This window comes from Osmerus mordax, chromosome 9 (genome assembly GCF_038355195.1).
Source record: "Osmerus mordax isolate fOsmMor3 chromosome 9, fOsmMor3.pri, whole genome shotgun sequence".
In the NCBI taxonomy this organism is placed as follows: Eukaryota; Metazoa; Chordata; class Actinopteri; order Osmeriformes; family Osmeridae; genus Osmerus; species Osmerus mordax.
Window position 1 is genome coordinate 14,272,623 of NC_090058.1, and position 19,459 is coordinate 14,292,081.

At 38.2% G+C, this 19,459-nt stretch overlaps 2 protein-coding genes across 2 annotated transcripts in view; one reads left to right on the top strand and one right to left on the bottom strand.

Annotated features, from left to right (window-relative positions):
* LOC136948662 (M1-specific T cell receptor beta chain-like) overlaps positions 1 to 19,459 on the top strand; it is a 68,126-nt gene that overhangs the window by 14,325 nt on the left and 34,342 nt on the right. The window lies entirely within an intron of this gene.
* LOC136948663 (nuclear GTPase SLIP-GC-like) lies at positions 1,807 to 13,109 on the bottom strand. Its single transcript, XM_067242595.1, has 19 exons — positions 13,019 to 13,109; positions 9,744 to 10,427; positions 9,153 to 9,276; positions 8,785 to 9,007; positions 8,471 to 8,683; positions 8,159 to 8,353; positions 6,799 to 6,986; positions 6,608 to 6,644; positions 6,430 to 6,509; positions 6,257 to 6,351; positions 5,929 to 6,062; positions 5,654 to 5,833; positions 5,374 to 5,531; positions 5,164 to 5,293; positions 4,333 to 4,441; positions 4,095 to 4,228; positions 3,857 to 3,941; positions 3,163 to 3,658; positions 1,807 to 3,004 (listed from the first exon to the last, which is right to left on the bottom strand). Coding segments are annotated over exons 1-18 (2,826 nt in total). The 5' UTR covers positions 13,020 to 13,109; the 3' UTR covers positions 1,807 to 3,004; positions 3,163 to 3,602.

Genomic DNA, 19,459 nt, shown 5'->3' on the forward strand with positions numbered 1-19,459 from the left:
GTCGGCCTCGCACATCATCTCAAAAATGCCTGGGTTTACTGAGTCAGCTGACTTGTCGTGACCACACAGGCCCAGTATGCACTTCCCACAGAGATTTATGCACAACATCAGCCTCCCCAGTACATAACGATTCTCCTCCGTCTGTTTGTTGTGCTCTAAAATGGTCTGCTGATATGCACTATCTAGCTGTGCCATGATGTTGACCCGCCCCAATAGTCCCAATTTCAGGGCGCAATTGATATGGGTTTTACAGCTTTCGTGTTTCACTGTTCTTTCTGCCAGATGCTTCAGGTCTTTGAATCCATCCGTTGTCCAAACTGAGTCTGCATTAGTACCAATTCCAAAAAGAAGGCATGGGAAACAGAACAGTGCTAGCAGTTAGCCATGTCTTTCTGTCATACCATTCCATCTTGAAAGCTTTCTCACCAGGCTGCAGCAGGATCGTCGATAGTCATCTGGTCTGTGTGGCCCCAAACGTTTTATTTCTAATTTCTCTTCCGACAATGTACTAAATTGCACCCTCAACAAATAGTCGACATTATTCATTGTAGTCTGAATTAAAACACTTCCAAAATACTCGAAAACTAGCGATAGCTAACTAGCAGTAATGTTATTGGCATTGGTCTGTCTGATATGATCGGATTATGTTTTATTTTTTATTGTACAGTTCTCGCGGTTTTTGCAATATTCCAGTTGCTAGGCAGATTTCATGGGGCACATCTGAAAGTGCCCCATCTCCCAATGTTAACTTTGGCCTGTGTGGTTCACGCTCCCCACGTGCCCCTAATGTAGAAACGCCACTGGGTGGCATGTTGCGTGAGCTCTGTGCGCATTCCATGGACGGTTCAACTGTGTGTGAATGTGTGTGTTTGTGTGCTAGTGTTTCCTTGGGGTAAAGACTCGGGGGAGCTGTGTGGAAGTCCTTCGCACGTGTGACCAAAAGGTGTTAGCGTTTATACAAAAGCCACAGCCACAAATCAGTGTAATGGTGACTCCGTTTTTTTGGTCCACGCTCAGTTCAGCTCTCTAAATGTGGCCCAGGGGCTCCACCGGTTACCGTGTGATTTACTACCCCTCATTACCAGCGCATGTGCACTTATGTCACCCTACTCAGGCCCTGATGGACCAGGAGAAACTGCAGAGATTCATATAACACCCAGAATCAAACACCCAGAATCAAACACCCAGAAAGCAACAGACAGACTGCATACCAAACATACCTAAAACCTGTTTATGAAACTGTGAGAGTAAAATAACTGCCAAACCCCTCAAAAATCAATTGTGTTCGCTAAAAAAAATACTCAATGGTATCCAAACAAACAATATGATTATATATTAAAACATTTGTTAATAAATTGACATTTTTATTTTTTTCATTCATTAATGAGCATTCAGTTATCCTGCTGAATCAGATAAACCAAAACCCCTTGTTCACAGAGAATATAAAAAAGACTGAAAACACACATTTAGCAGTTTGACTAATCCAAGAGAGTCCATAAAGCAACTAGAGAGGGTACAATTTCTGGGGAAATTGTAGGGTGTGCTTGCTTGCGTCCGTTGCACAGGGGTCCGTTTTTGAATGACATTTTTACAACTGATATTTCTGTATATTTTATATAAAAATGCATACTTATTATTTATAAAGATTACATAGATTTAATACTTCCATACACTTAAGCATTCTACCGCCCTTATACTGTTGGCTGAACATTACAAAGTGTGGTGTAGACATTTATTCATTTAGCAGACGCTTTTATCCAAAGCGTCTGCTAAATGCTAAATGAATAAATGTAGACTAGTTGAACATCACAGTAAAACATATTTATTGTATGAAAATTACACAGTTCTCAAATACACATGTATGGTTTTAATGAATGAACACGAATATTAGACCATCACGTAGCCTTGCAAAAATGAACGACATTGAATAATTAACAGGCGAAGTACCGTCAGAAACTACTGGTACATCTCATTCAGTTAGTTTAAACGGCTGCTATAATTTTAGCTGACCACTAGATGTCACTGTGCTCTCCAATTTCAATGCGCCAATAGTTCGGCTTTTTGGTTCGGCACAATCCGGAAGAAACCACCAAAGCTTCACAAGGCATCGTTTGCCCATCCCTAGTACAAACAAAACACCAAACTGGAGAGCAAGGAGCCGCCACACCCATGCGTGCCACCATCTTGACATTTATGTGTATATTGGCATAAAAAATGTTTGAGCACAGAAATGTTAAAGCAGCAATAAGTAGTTTTTGGCTTGTAGCTCCCCCTAGCGGTGAAACTTGTTGGAATTTGCTTTCCTTGTTTATGACAAACTAGCGAGTCAACAATTTTGCTAACACAGTCAAGAAAAGATGGCTAGCTCTAAATCGAACTTGTATCCAAATGTGTCTTTCAGCTCTCGCCAACGAGTAAAAGCTGTTCCGATAGTGACTGTGACTACCCCGATCCTAGTCGTGCATGCTCAGACACAAAGCTCCAGAAATCTTACATACCGCAGTATTTTCCCTACAGACCCCCGATGGCAATGGCAATTGTAGCGGCACCATTTTTTTCAAGCTGTTATTTTAAGGTAAAAAAGTTACATATTGTTACTTTAAATGAAGCATAAAATTAAAAGTGAAAAATAGAATAAAATGTATAAAATAAGTATTTCATTAAATAGGCAGGAGGTTCATAGACAGTAGTTTCATTAAAGAGATTCACTAAAACAGCACGTCTGAATTTGAATTATGTAATGTCAAAGTGAGTAATAATCAGCCACAAAGGACAACTTTTCAGCCTCTTCATTCTGCACTTGTAATGAAGCAAACTCTATATACTAATGGGATCTACATTTATTTTAAACTGGGTCATGTTTTCAATTTAATTCAATTCAATTTATATAGCGCCAAAACAATACAATTATCTCAAGGCGCTTTACAGAGCCCAGGGCCTGTTTTCTATATCTAACATTCTATATCTTACATTCTTAAATTCTTAAAACATTTAAGTGCCAAGCCTTTACAGAGCCCAGGGCCTGTTTTCTATATCTAACATTCTATATCTTACATTCTTAAATTCTTAAAACATTTAAGTGCCAAGCCTTTACAGAGCCCAGGGCCTGTTTTCTATATCTAACACTATATCTAACATTCTTAAATCATTTCAGTGCCAAACATACTACCCTAAGTTCCAAACAATTCTATATATCATTCAAATAAAATCCACACTCCCCACAGTCCAAAGACACGTAAGTCAGGTGAACTGGAGATGGTAAATTGCCCCTAGGTGTGAATGTGTTTGTGTGGACTGGCGATCTGTCCAGTGTGTTTCCCTGCCTTTTACCCAATGAGCACTGGAATTGGCTCCAGCCCCCTACAGGCCTAATTAGGATCAAATAATCTGGTTGATGGCATTTCTGTTGGATTACATTATGATAGAACACTTATGACAATGTCTGTCATTCCTTTTGGGGTTGTTCCAGCTCAAGCTTAACACACAGCTGAGACTGATGTACGAATGTTGTGTTGTTTATGTCGTCCTACAGAGTTCTATGAGACAATACAACCACAGACCTTCATGACAAAGACCAACTCTTCATTAGATTCTTGGCGCTGTTATTCATCAGTTGGGGCAGATAACATCTCCAGCTCTCTAATTTCAGAGCTGACATCTACAACAAAGAAGAACACAGTCAGTCTTTCTCGTGTGATTTATGACAGCTGAATGATCCCAGTGCCAAAGACCCCTGAGAAAGCATTTTGATCAGATTTACAAACATCAGTGTCCAAGCAAGGCTTTGGAATGTGAGTTTACTGTTCAGGCAGATGGATATGGATTATGATGAAGATCTGTGGAGATCCTGACTTACCCAAGCTAAACGGGAAGTTGGATTTAGTCAGTGCATGAGCCATAGCTTCTAGTAGCTCCTTTCTCAACATCATCTCGATTTGTTCCTTGCAAAGAAAGAAAAAGATTCAAGTCAAACAAACATTTGTTTAAATATTCCCAAAGTAATCGATTCACCTGAGTAACTGAATCTTCCTAAAAGAATTCCGAAATCCTAAAGAATTTTCATTTTTGAACTTCACATGTAAAAGTGAACAAACCGTCAGATTTTTGAACAAAGTCAGCATCCTGTTCTTTGCTTTGTTGAACATGGTGTGCTTCAGTGACTCCGTATGTTGTATCAGTACTCTCTGCTTCAGCGTCATGGATCTCGTTCCAACACAATCTTCAGCCTCTGCAACCAAACAAGCAACATTTGGTTTATATTGCCGAAATTACATAATCACATAACTCTTCAAATAAGTCTTTCTGGAATTAAGCACAATTCCACTGACTTACTGTTGTAGCCAGGAACCATCTCTTCTTTGATGGTATCTGTGATTGATGCATATATTTTCTTCTTTTGTTGCGCAATCTCTATATTTATCAAAAGCTTCAGTTTGGCTTCCTGTATATTTTCATGAGAAATCAATGAAATATTACATTTAGAAAACAATAGTACATTTTGAAAACATCATTGGTTTCTTTTTTTGGCTAACTATTAATCAGCATTACTAAAGAAACACCAAATTCCAGTTGAAAAGAGGATCGCTTCCATTCAGAGACTCAAAAACAAGTGGTTGTGAGACTGAAAAGTGTCAGATTGTTTTAAGAAGCATGGATTTCCATTTTCCAACCTTACTATCTTGCATCACTTAATTTTATAATAATTGTAGCATTTCAAAACAATTTTTACACTTTCAGTACACTTTGTTGTCTAGCAAAATGACAAAATAATGCATAGTTAAGTGTAGGTTTGTGCAACGATGTGAGAGTACTAATAAAAAAGTACTAGAAGGCCAACGGAAGTTTCCAAATGAAGCAATAAGGCTTTAGAGAGGAGTTACACTGTGAACATACATGGCAACTTCACTAAAGTTAAATGAATTTGTGGAATGTTCATTGTTTCACCACACTAGTCAAATGTGGGACACATAATAGGGAAATTAATTTTACAAACGAATGTTGAAGTGTGTTTCCCCCCATAGCTATTAGAAGTGGTACTTATGTGTTTATTGTACTTAATTTATTGTAGCATATTGTGGCTAGTTTTTCTTTTTTTTACCTCAGTGTTTGGTGATATATTTACCACAAAGAAAGAGATAGAGCGGTGTAAACACTCTCGCTTACCTCAGCTTTTAAGAACCTCAGAATGTGAGTCATTGCGGCAGGGTTGCTGTAGCCCTCGGTGACACTGATCGAGAAGATACTGAATCGTTTAACCTTCTCCCACACTGACAGGCTAGTTTCCTCTTTATTTCTGCACACATAACATTGGACACGTCACACACAGAGGTGGTGGATGAATAACACTTTTAAGACTACTGTAAGAATACTTACGGGAACAAGGCATTAAACTTTTCATTGATGCTTTCATACATCATTTCAGCCAAAGACTTGTTCAGGTCTCTTGTTTCTCCATCGTTTGACCTGAAGAAACCGTTATTTCTGCACAAGGCGGATAGAGTCTGATGGTATCCACGTCCATTTTTTTCAACCTAAGGAAATTATATTGAATGTTTAATTCATTAAATGTGTGTGGATTAAAACATGGCAGATCTGTAGCAGTTTTAAATATAATACCATAAAATAACTTAATCTGCCAAGTAGTAGTGCTTACTGGTACTTCCACGTTTTTCTTGATTATTTCAGCACATTTCATCTCTGACTTCTTAACTCCATCTGAGAGGTACTTCTCCAGTTCATCGTGACATGGCTCTAAATGATCAACCCATAGACATTTCAGTTCATCGTCCAGCTTCTTCCTCAGCTCATTGTGCAGCTTAGCTTTGTCCATATTCTGAAACACATACCACAGAACCATCTGAGTTTTTCTTCAAGATAAGACTAATTTACAGACAACACAAGGACACCTTCATTAATGGTGACACTTACCATCTCCTCGTTGTTATCTTTGGATGTCTGTATGAGGGACAGGATCCCTGTGGCACTTGTCAAATACTGTGAGGCCACTCTGTTTGTGTGACTGTGGTTAAACCTTCTCAGCACATTTCTCAGCAGTTGTATCTCTTCAGTTTTTTTTTCCAAAGAAATAAAGAAAATACATAGTGTAGTGTCAGCTATAATGACTACATTGACATGTGAATCTGCTCTGTTTGTGCTCACTTCAAGAAATACACAAACTCCCTTTATGGGTGTTGATGAACAGCACACTCCTCTAATGGAAAAAAAGAGACAACTACTAAAACTGATGATGCTCTACCTGTGTCCTCCTGTTTCAGATATGGCTCCTTTGAGCAGAACTCCTGTGAACTTACAGTAAACACTTCAATGCTTTGAATGTAATATTTCTGAAAAAAAATCACAATAGGTCAATCAGCCAGCTGTATGATCAGAAAAATGTATCACAAACACCTCCTGGGTGAGAGAAATACCTGTTTTTCAAAGTCTTGTTTCACTCGATTCTTGGCCTTTTTATTCCTGTGCTGTATGCATTTAAGCTTTTTCTCTGACTCCTGGGAAATGGGGAGAATAATAAATCACTTTGTATTTCATCTGGCATAGATAGATCATCTAATGAAGTGGTGTCGGTTTGTATCCATTTTTCACTTACATTTTCCGCTGTGATTTGTAGATTTTCATTGTTCAGTCTAAGGGATGTGAAAATCAAATATGTAATTTTTGTAGTTTTCTGCATACTGTTTCAAACCTAATAACATAATAAACAAACTAATAGTACACTGAACACTCTTTAGTACTGCATACACTTACATACACAAAATCGAGGATAAAAAAAAGACTGACCTTAATGATCTCATGTAAGACTGGGGATCCATATTATCAGTTTTGGTGCAGATGAAAGAGATGCCAGTGCATGCCCCTCCCTGTACCATATCTGTCATGCTGCTCTTCAGGATCTCCCAGGCTGCTTTGTCAGATGCGGCTCGATTGATATCACTCACAACCCAAACAGCTGTGCACTCCCTTAACATCTGGAAAAGAAAGTTATTGTTTTTGTTGTTCGTTTGGTTTAATGGAATAGTTTTCTCATTACAAACAACTAGTACAGTATAATCCAAACCCGTTTCTATCTATTCAATATGAAAAATAAAATAAGCGCCTGTACCTATATAATTTGTCAGTGTATTGAAACTATAAACTATATTTTCTCCCAAAAAAAGAAATCCAAATGTGTTTATGTACACTACCGTTCAAAAGTTTTGGGGTCACCCAGACAATTTCATGTTTTCCATGAAAACTCACACTTTTATTTATCAAATAACTTTCAAAATGAATAGAAAATATAGTCAAGACATTTACAAGGTTAATTATTATTATTAGAAATAATTATTTTTATTTGAAATATACATTTTGTTCTTCAAACTTTGCTTTCGTCAAATAATGCTCCATTTGCAGCAATTACAACATTGCAGACCTTTGGCATTCTAATTCTAATCCTTCTAATCATCCATTAGTCTTCTAAGGGAACTAGCAAACACAATGTACCATTCGAACACCTACAGTAATAGTTGCTGGAAATGGGCCTCTATACACCTATGTAGATATTTCATTAAAAACCAGACGTTTCCACCTAGAATAGTCATTTACCACATTAACAATGTATAGTGTATTTCTGATTAATTTAACGTTATCTTCATTGAAAAAAACAGTGCTTTTCTTTTAAAAATAAGGACATTTTTAAGTGACCCCAAACTTTTGAATGGTAGTGTAATTGAAACCTGTAGCTTTGCTAAAATAATAGCATGAATACATATGAATACAAATAAATGCTATTAATGAATTCATATATGAATGTAAAAAAATTGTTTGTTTAATGATGTCACACCCTGGTTCTCTCCCCCTGCTGGTCATTCTATGTTGGGTTTGTTTATATTGCTGCCCCTCAGTTAACCTTGGTAGTCAAATCATTAACTGCACCTGTTTTTGCTTATTCTGTCTTTCTTCTGTTTTGTATCAATACTCCTAATTTTCACTTGTTTGGGTGTGGAATTGTACTGTCAATATGGTGTCTAAACTTGAGGTCTGACACAAGAATCTTGTAAGTTCCTTTAAGTAATTTGTTTCATTCAAATAAGTTGGGTGCTGCACATACATCCAGAATCTCCTTCAGTTTGTGACAAAGAGCACTACAGTGAGCACTTACCGATTTCCACATCTCGTCTCTGGTCTGATTACAGTCTCCATTTCCAGGGAGATCAACTAGCACAATGTTCTGGAGAAGCTCTTTGTGATCTGGCACTTTGATTCTCACAGTCTTCACTAGTGGCCAATAGAGTCCCCCAAGATCAGACTCTTGATGTTGAATATAAGGCCTGATTGCTTCAGAGAGATCTGAGGCCTGTTTGAGCATGGAATTAGACTTAGAAGGTAATCATTTTCACAAATATGAGCTGTAAATAAAGTAACTTGAACTCACATACAATTACAATTTACAGCTACAAGAACTGTAACTTACCTGCAACGTTGAGATGAATTTTTCCTTTCGCTTGAGCAGGCCAGCAATATCTGTTGAACGATCATCCTTCATCAGTTCATCAAAGCTTTTTGCAGTTGCATTCTTTCCATACAGTGCTTCAATCTTGTCTTCTGCCATTTTGCAGATGTTTTCATCCCTCTCCTCATGTTCTGCTAGAAAACCTAGCAGGCTCTTTAGCTCATCTTCCCAGGCCTACAAATAAACATGAAGTATTTTTCAGTATTCATTTTAAACGTAGGATGTGAGTTGTTACATTACAGTATGACAGTGGTAATGTAACAGTTGTAAGAAACCTCTTTTGAGATGAATTCAATAGTTGCTGTGTACTGGTCTCTCTCAGCCCCAGCCTCCACTTGTATGATGACTGATGTACAGGCATCGAGTGTCCCTGTTGGTAACAGCTCCTCCTCATCTAGGATGGCATTTATCAGGGAGCTTTTACCATCTCCTGTCTTTCCAAACACACCAATAGTGGTTTTCTGTATCGTTTTCTTTAGCAGATCTTCCATAAGGTCCCTGGACACAACAAACACACAAGTCATAGATCAATGGCTAGATAGACATACATAAAAATAGATTGTTTGTTTTAATTAACAGCAGATTCAGGAAAACATTATCATGCATGTTAATTAGTGCTATTTTACTGAAACAGGCAATGTACCTGATGAAGTTCATAAATGTGTTTGTGTTGGTCGTGGCATGGTGGTTGATTTTCTCCTCAAGTTTGTGTTGAACCTTTGCCATGACTTCTTGTGCTTGCTGTATGGCTGCAATGTCTTTAATCTCTATAAATTAATAGACCATAAAACCATAAACAATATCTGTTATTTGACAATTACCTGTAGTGAGAGTAAATGTGAAAGTCCATGTTTTTTTTGCCAGATCTGACCACAGTATCCAGACAGGTTTGACTAATCCTTTAATCTAAGATTTAGATGAGAATGATTGTGAATGGATTGGATGAAGTCATAGGGCTGTTTGGATATGTGCAAAACCAAAACGTTCCAAAACTAACAAACCATCGTGTTGATCTTGTTATTATTCAGCTATTACCATTGTTTTATTATTTATCACCATAATTTAATTTGTGGAACAGATGGATGTGACACAGTATTTACCATGGAATGATGACACTATCAGTAACTTGTCTGTTATGGGACCATATGGTAACCCACAGAAGAGCCATTCTTCATTCAGAACAGTCATTTTTTAATGAAAGTGATTAAACAAATTATTTATCACAGGTTCCTACCTGCTGTTCTCTTCTTCTTCCATTCTTTGTCTTTGTAAGAATCACTCTCTCTTCCACTTTTTGCTTTCTGTTTGCTCTCTGGAAGTAATGAGCCCCCTGGTATCACCCCAATTTCCTCACAGGTGAGATGTCTTCTCCCATTCTCTTCCATCATCTTGTCTATCTTCTCAAAGAGTTTAAGAACTTGACTCTTGTCAAATCTGTAAATCTTATCAAATATGTGATGCCTCATCTTACACTCCTGTATGATCAGGCCTAAAGGGTCTTCTTTTTCACCAGCGTAAGTTGTAGAGACATGTCGCGCACTTCTAACAGTAGTTAGTACAATGGTATAGTTCATGGCCTCATTGCTGAACAAGTTCAGTATGGCTTTCACTTTGTGTCTGTCCTCCTCTGAGAAGCTGTCAGGCTGCAGCACCACTAGAAATACATGAGGCCCTGGAGCAGACAGGGCCACACACTCTTTCACTGCCACCGAGAGCTCATGTTGTGTGCGTTGGGGATGAAATAGGTCAGGAGTGTTAATGACTGTGATGGGTCTTCCCTCCACCTGTCCTCTGACTCTCTCACTTACATGTTCTTCACAAACCTCAAGGGCTTCAGTCTGAAATGCATCTCTTCCAAGGATGAGGTTTCCCACTCGGCCATTGTCCAGTTCATTCTTCCCCAGCAACACAAGCCTCACTGCAGAAGATTAAACCAATTGCAATATAACAGTATAACCTTAATTCACAATTCATCTAAACCACTGGAATTAAGATTGAGCAAAATTAAGATAATCTTTTGAAGAAACTATGAATTTTGGCACATTTATCTGTTATCTGTCGTAAACAGCCTCTGTTCAAATATGTGCTAAAATAACCAGTCCCTTCAAGATTTTGCAATTCGTTTTTATTTTTTTTGCAATCAAAATAGCTAAAATATTGTGAGAACTATTTAAATCATTTTTTCTCTCAATCCAGGTGCAGTGGTGTTCTGAGTTGCAGGGGGTGGAGACCACAGACTCAATGTGTATAGTTCATTTCGTGGCATATAGGGGCTCTCATGTAGCCTACCAACTGAGACAACCACGTCATACACTATGGGCCTATATCACGTGTATTCATGATGTTCAAGCGTAGCTAAGGGAACAAAGGGTGCGTTCAAAAATCCAAACTCTTGTGCCCCCTCCATACAGTGATAAAATTCTCATAATATCAGCTGTAAGAAAATGTGTAATTTATAAGGCCTGAATCGCTTTTGTGGCATAAAGGGGGTGTCATATACCAACCGCGTCAATCACTCCGTATAATTTCATGTATATTTCCGTAAGCAATTTAAATACTGCAATAAATCCGTAAAAGTTGACATGTGTATTCACCTGACACCAAAGGACTGGGAAAGGCAGTGGCAGTGGTTGAGACAGACTACGCATAACTTTACACCACCATCAGGAGGGCAGAATAGACGGGTAGAAAAATGTAATTTAACATTAAGTGTTGTTTTCCTCTATTTTATGCGCAATTTATGCAGTAAGAAATACGCAGAAAAAACTGGATGGAGTTAATTACTTATTGTTTGGCGGTTAATTGTTGCTTCTTCTGCTTCTTCTTCTGCTTGTTTTGCTTAAGCTTATGTTCAATGTAGCACTGAATTAGAATTTGTCTGATAGACTTTTGCTTTGGAACTTCCAAACGCATTTAAGTTCACCTTGTTCAGGTGACGACGAAATGAATTACTCAGACTATGGCATCGGGTATTATCTTACATGTACAGGACATTCTAGGCTACATTCCAAAAAATCCTTCCTTCCTTCAAGGGAAATTCTGGTTTACGCTTATGTTAAATGAAGTGCTGAATTTAAGTTTCATTTTCTGGGAACTTGAGCGGGAAGCGTTAGATCTGGTTAGATCTGGATCTGGTTTAAACCAGATCTAACGCTTCCCGCTCAAGTGGAACTCGGCGTTCCATACAAAGCCTCTGACACACCCATATCCACCGGTCTTGTGTGGCTGGCTTTCCAACCTCGTTGCCTAGCTTCCACTACCACGTTTGCATACATTAGCTTCCTTCTTTCAAGTGCTTCCTCAAAAGGGAATTGTTAAATCAATATAGTAAACGATGTGCTCACACTTAGAATACAACAACATGTCTGGTCTCTTAGTAGTCACAACAATACACTGTGGAACTTGAAGTTGTCTACCGACATCAGCCAGCATTCTCCAATCCTGCACCCATTTTCCAGTAGGCCTAGGCCTACTGGAAAGCTATTAACCAAACATTTTCCCCAACTATATCTTCTATAAGGGTCAGATAGGTAGAACTTCATAACTCGTTTTGCTGCAGTTCAAAACGAGCCAATTAGCTCAAACCATCATAACCACAATTTATCAGACGTGATGAGTCTTCCCAAATTATTTTCAGAACTGAATGTTATAATAACCCTCTTCATGCACTAATACCATTCATTAATACAACATTATCACAGCCTAACTGTTTATCCCAAACAGTATGCCAGGCTCTGATAAAACTCTCAAATAAAACTTAAAAACAAATTACAATTAAACTCCAAATAAAAATACATTTAGTTTTTTCTCTTGCTCATTTTTTTTTAACCAAATTAATTTAAAAAATTGCAATCAAAATGACTAACACATTGTGAGAACTATTTAAATTATTTTTTCTCTCAATCCAGGTGCAGTGGTGTTCTGAGTTGCAGGGGGTGGAGACCACAGACTCAATGTGTATAGTTCATTTCGTGGCATATAGGGGCTCTCATGTATCCTACCAACTGAGACAACCACGTCATACACTATGGGCCTATATCACGTGTATTCATGATGTTCAAGCGTAGCTAAGGGAACAAAGGGTGCGTTCAAAACGGGGTAAAATCCAAACTCTTGTGCCCCCTCCATACAGTGATAAAATTCTCATAATATCAGCTGTAAGAAAATGTGTAATTTATAAGGCCTGAATCGCTTTTGTGGCATAAAGGGGGTGTCATATACCAACCGCGTCAATCACTCCGTATAATTTCATGTATATTTCCGTAAGCAATTTAAATGCTGCAATAAATCCGTAAAAGTTGACATGTGTATTCACCTGACACCAAAGGACTGGGAAAGGCAGTGGCAGTGGTTGAGACAGACTACGCATAACTTTACACCACCATCAGGAGGGCAGAATAGACGGGTAAAAAAATGTAATTTAACATTAAGTGTTGTTTTCCTCTATTTTATGCGCAATTTATGCAGTAAGAAATACGCAGAAAAAACTGGATGGAGTTAATTACTTACTGTTTGGCGGTTAATTGTTGCTTCTTCTGCTTCTTCTTCTGCTTGTTTTGCTTAAGCTTATGTTCAATGTAGCACTGAATTAGAATTTGTCTGATAGACTTTTGCTTTGGAACTTCCAAACGCATTTAAGTTCACCTTGTTCAGGTGACGACGAAATGAATTACTCAGACTATGGCATCGGGTATTATCTTATATGTACAGGACATTCTAGGCTACATTCCAAAAAATCCTTCCTTCCTTCAAGGGAAATTCTGGTTTACGCTTATGTTAAATGAAGTGCTGAATTTAAGTTTCATTTTCTGGGAACTTGAGCAGGAAGCGTTAGATCTGGTTTAACCAGATCTAACGCTTCCCGCTCAAGTGGAACTCGGCGTTCCATACAAAGCCTCTGACACACCCATATCCACCGGTCTTGTGTGGCTGGCTTTCCAACCTCGTTGCCTAGCTTCCACTACCACGTTTGCATACATTAGCTTCCTTCTTTCAAGTGCTTCCTCAAAAGGGAATTGTTAAATCAATATAGTAAACGATGTGCTCACACTTAGAATACAACAACATGTCTGGTCTCTTAGTAGTCACAACAATACACTGTGGAACTTGAAGTTGTCTACCGACATCAGCCAGCATTCTCCAATCCTGCACCCATTTTCCAGTAGGCCTAGGCCTACTGGAAAGCTATTAACCAAACATTTTCCCCAACTATATCTTCTATAAAGGTCAGATAGGTAGAACTTCATAACTCGTTTTGCTACAGTTCAAAACGAGCCAATTAGCTCAAACCATCATAACCACAATTTATCAGACGTGATGAGTCTTCCCAAATTATTTTCAGAACTGAATGTTATAATAACCCTCTTCATGCACTAATACCATTCATTAATACAACATTATCACAGCCTAACTGTTTATCCCAAACAGTATGCCAGGCTCTGATAAAACTCTCAAATAAAACTTAAAAACAAATTACAATTAAACTCCAAATAAAAATACATTTAGTTTTTTCTCTTGCTCATTTTTTTTTAACCAAATTAATTAAAAAAATTGCAATCAAAATGACTAACACATTGTGAGAACTATTTAAATTATTTTTTCTCTCAATCCAGGTGCAGTGGTGTTCTGAGTTGCAGGGGGTGGAGACCACAGACTCAATGTGTATAGTTCATTTCGTGGCATATAGGGGCTCTCATGTATCCTACCAACTGAGACAACCACGTCATACACTATGGGCCTATATCACGTGTATTCATGATGTTCAAGCGTAGCTAAGGGAACAAAGGGTGCGTTCAAAACGGGGTAAAATCCAAACTCTTGTGCCTCCTCCATACAGTGATAAAATTCTCATAATATCAGCTGTAAGAAAATGTGTAATTTATAAGGCCTGAATCGCTTTTGTGGCATAAAGGGGGTGTCATATACCAACCGCGTCAATCACTCCGTATAATTTCATGTATATTTCCGTAAGCAATTTAAATGCTGCAATAAATCCGTAAAAGTTGACATGTGTATTCACCTGACACCAAAGGACTGGGAAAGGCAGTGGCAGTGGTTGAGACAGACTACGCATAACTTTACACCACCATCAGGAGGGCAGAATAGACGGGTAAAAAAATGTAATTTAACATTAAGTGTTGTTTTCCTCTATTTTATGCGCAATTTATGCAGTAAGAAATACGCAGAAAAAACTGGATGGAGTTAATTACTTACTGTTTGGCGGTTAATTGTTGCTTCTTCTGCTTCTTCTTCTGCTTGTTTTGCTTAAGCTTATGTTCAATGTAGCACTGAATTAGAATTTGTCTGATAGACTTTTGCTTTGGAACTTCCAAACGCATTTAAGTTCACCTTGTTCAGGTGACGACGAAATGAATTACTCAGACTATGGCATCGGGTATTATCTTATATGTACAGGACATTCTAGGCTACATTCCAAAAAATCCTTCCTTCCTTCAAGGGAAATTCTGGTTTACGCTTATGTTAAATGAAGTGCTGAATTTAAGTTTCATTTTCTGGGAACTTGAGCAGGAAGCGTTAGATCTGGTTTAACCAGATCTAACGCTTCCCGCTCAAGTGGAACTCGGCGTTCCATACAAAGCCTCTGACACACCCATATCCACCGGTCTTGTGTGGCTGGCTTTCCAACCTCGTTGCCTAGCTTCCACTACCACGTTTGCATACATTAGCTTCCTTCTTTCAAGTGCTTCCTCAAAAGGGAATTGTTAAATCAATATAGTAAACGATGTGCTCACACTTAGAATACAACAACATGTCTGGTCTCTTAGTAGTCACAACAATACACTGTGGAACTTGAAGTTGTCTACCGACATCAGCCAGCATTCTCCAATCCTGCACCCATTTTCCAGTAGGCCTAGGCCTACTGGAAAGCTATTAACCAAACATTTTCCCCAACTATATCTTCTATAAAGGTCAGATAGGTAGAACTTCATAACTCGTTTTGCTGCAGTTCAAAACGAGCCAATTAGCTCAAACCATCATAACCACAATTTATCAGACGTGATGAGTCTTCCCAAATTATTTTCAGAACTGAATGTTATAATAACCCTCTTCATGCACTAATACCATTCATTAATACAACATTATCACAGCCTAACTGTTTATCCCAAACAGTATGCCAGGCTCTGATAAAACTCTCAAATAAAACTTAAAAACAAATTACAATTAAACTCCAAATAAAAATACATTTAGTTTTTTCTCTTGCTCATTTTTTTTTAACCAAATTAATTTAAAAAATTGCAATCAAAATGACTAACACATTGTGAGAACTATTTAAATTATTTTTTCTCTCAATCCAGGTGCAGTGGTGTTCTGAGTTGCAGGGGGTGGAGACCACAGACTCAATGTGTATAGTTCATTTCGTGGCATATAGGGGCTCTCATGTATCCTACCAACTGAGACAACCACGTCATACACTATGGGCCTATATCACGTGTATTCATGATGTTCAAGCGTAGCTAAGGGAACAAAGGGTGCGTTCAAAACGGGGTAAAATCCAAACTCTTGTGCCTCCTCCATACAGTGATAAAATTCTCATAATATCAGCTGTAAGAAAATGTGTAATTTATAAGGCCTGAATCGCTTTTGTGGCATAAAGGGGGTGTCATATACCAACCGCGTCAATCACTCCGTATAATTTCATGTATATTTCCGTAAGCAATTTAAATGCTGCAATAAATCCGTAAAAGTTGACATGTGTATTCACCTGACACCAAAGGACTGGGAAAGGCAGTGGCAGTGGTTGAGACAGACTACGCATAACTTTACACCACCATCAGGAGGGCAGAATAGACGGGTAAAAAAATGTAATTTAACATTAAGTGTTGTTTTCCTCTATTTTATGCGCAATTTATGCAGTAAGAAATACGCAGAAAAAACTGGATGGAGTTAATTACTTACTGTTTGGCGGTTAATTGTTGCTTCTTCTGCTTCTTCTTCTGCTTGTTTTGCTTAAGCTTATGTTCAATGTAGCACTGAATTAGAATTTGTCTGATAGACTTTTGCTTTGGAACTTCCAAACGCATTTAAGTTCACCTTGTTCAGGTGACGACGAAATGAATTACTCAGACTATGGCATCGGGTATTATCTTATATGTACAGGACATTCTAGGCTACATTCCAAAAAATCCTTCCTTCCTTCAAGGGAAATTCTGGTTTACGCTTATGTTAAATGAAGTGCTGAATTTAAGTTTCATTTTCTGGGAACTTGAGCAGGAAGCGTTAGATCTGGTTTAACCAGATCTAACGCTTCCCGCTCAAGTGGAACTCGGCGTTCCATACAAAGCCTCTGACACACCCATATCCACCGGTCTTGTGTGGCTGGCTTTCCAACCTCGTTGCCTAGCTTCCACTACCACGTTTGCATACATTAGCTTCCTTCTTTCAAGTGCTTCCTCAAAAGGGAATTGTTAAATCAATATAGTAAACGATGTGCTCACACTTAGAATACAACAACATGTCTGGTCTCTTAGTAGTCACAACAATACACTGTGGAACTTGAAGTTGTCTACCGACATCAGCCAGCATTCTCCAATCCTGCACCCATTTTCCAGTAGGCCTAGGCCTACTGGAAAGCTATTAACCAAACATTTTCCCCAACTATATCTTCTATAAAGGTCAGATAGGTAGAACTTCATAACTCGTTTTGCTGCAGTTCAAAACGAGCCAATTAGCTCAAACCATCATAACCACAATTTATCAGACGTGATGAGTCTTCCCAAATTATTTTCAGAACTGAATGTTATAATAACCCTCTTCATGCACTAATACCATTCATTAATACAACATTATCACAGCCTAACTGTTTATCCCAAACAGTATGCCAGGCTCTGATAAAACTCTCAAATAAAACTTAAAAACAAATTACAATTAAACTCCAAATAAAAATACATTTAGTTTTTTCTCTTGCTCATTTTTTTTTAACCAAATTAATTAAAAAAATTGCAATCAAAATGACTAACACATTGTGAGAACTATTTAAATTATTTTTTCTCTCAATCCAGGTGCAGTGGTGTTCTGAGTTGCAGGGGGTGGAGACCACAGACTCAATGTGTATAGTTCATTTCGTGGCATATAGGGGCTCTCATGTATCCTACCAACTGAGACAACCACGTCATACACTATGGGCCTATATCACGTGTATTCATGATGTTCAAGCGTAGCTAAGGGAACAAAGGGTGCGTTCAAAACGGGGTAAAATCCAAACTCTTGTGCCTCCTCCATACAGTGATAAAATTCTCATAATATCAGCTGTAAGAAAATGTGTAATTTATAAGGCCTGAATCGCTTTTGTGGCATAAAGGGGGTGTCATATACCAACCGCGTCAATCACTCCGTATAATTTCATGTATATTTCCGTAAGCAATTTAAATGCTGCAATAAATCCGTAAAAGTTGACATGTGTATTCACCTGACACCAAAGGACTGGGAAAGGCAGTGGCAGTGGTTGAGACAGACTACGCATAACTTTACACCACCATCAGGAGGGCAGAATAGACGGGTAAAAAAATGTAATTTAACATTAAGTGTTGTTTTCCTCTATTTTATGCGCAATTTATGCAGTAAGAAATACGCAGAAAAAACTGGATGGAGTTAATTACTTACTGTTTGGCGGTTAATTGTTGCTTCTTCTGCTTCTTCTTCTGCTTGTTTTGCTTAAGCTTATGTTCAATGTAGCACTGAATTAGAATTTGTCTGATAGACTTTTGCTTTGGAACTTCCAAACGCATTTAAGTTCACCTTGTTCAGGTGACGACGAAATGAATTACTCAGACTATGGCATCGGGTATTATCTTATATGTACAGGACATTCTAGGCTACATTCCAAAAAATCCTTCCTTCCTTCAAGGGAAATTCTGGTTTACGCTTATGTTAAATGAAGTGCTGAATTTAAGTTTCATTTTCTGGGAACTTGAGCAGGAAGCGTTAGATCTGGTTTAACCAGATCTAACGCTTCCCGCTCAAGTGGAACTCGGCGTTCCATACAAAGCCTCTGACACACCCATATCCACCGGTCTTGTGTGGCTGGCTTTCCAACCTCGTTGCCTAGCTTCCACTACCACGTTTGCATACATTAGCTTCCTTCTTTCAAGTGCTTCCTCAAAAGGGAATTGTTAAATCAATATAGTAAACGATGTGCTCACACTTAGAATACAACAACATGTCTGGTCTCTTAGTAGTCACAACAATACACTGTGGAACTTGAAGTTGTCTACCGACATCAGCCAGCATTCTCCAATCCTGCACCCATTTTCCAGTAGGCCTAGGCCTACTGGAAAGCTATTAACCAAACATTTTCCCCAACTATATCTTCTATAAAGGTCAGATAGGTAGAACTTCATAACTCGTTTTGCTGCAGTTCAAAACGAGCCAATTAGCTCAAACCATCATAACCACAATTTATCAGACGTGATGAGTCTTCCCAAATTATTTTCAGAACTGAATGTTATAATAACCCTCTTCATGCACTAATACCATTCATTAATACAACATTATCACAGCCTAACTGTTTATCCCAAACAGTATGCCAGGCTCTGATAAAACTCTCAAATAAAACTTAAAAACAAATTACAATTAAACTCCAAATAAAAATACATTTAGTTTTTTCTCTTGCTCATTTTTTTTTAACCAAATTAATTAAAAAAATTGCAATCAAAATGACTAACACATTGTGAGAACTATTTAAATTATTTTTTCTCTCAATCCAGGTGCAGTGGTGTTCTGAGTTGCAGGGGGTGGAGACCACAGACTCAATGTGTATAGTTCATTTCGTGGCATATAGGGGCTCTCATGTATCCTACCAACTGAGACAACCACGTCATACACTATGGGCCTATATCACGTGTATTCATGATGTTCAAGCGTAGCTAAGGGAACAAAGGGTGCGTTCAAAACGGGGTAAAATCCAAACTCTTGTGCCTCCTCCATACAGTG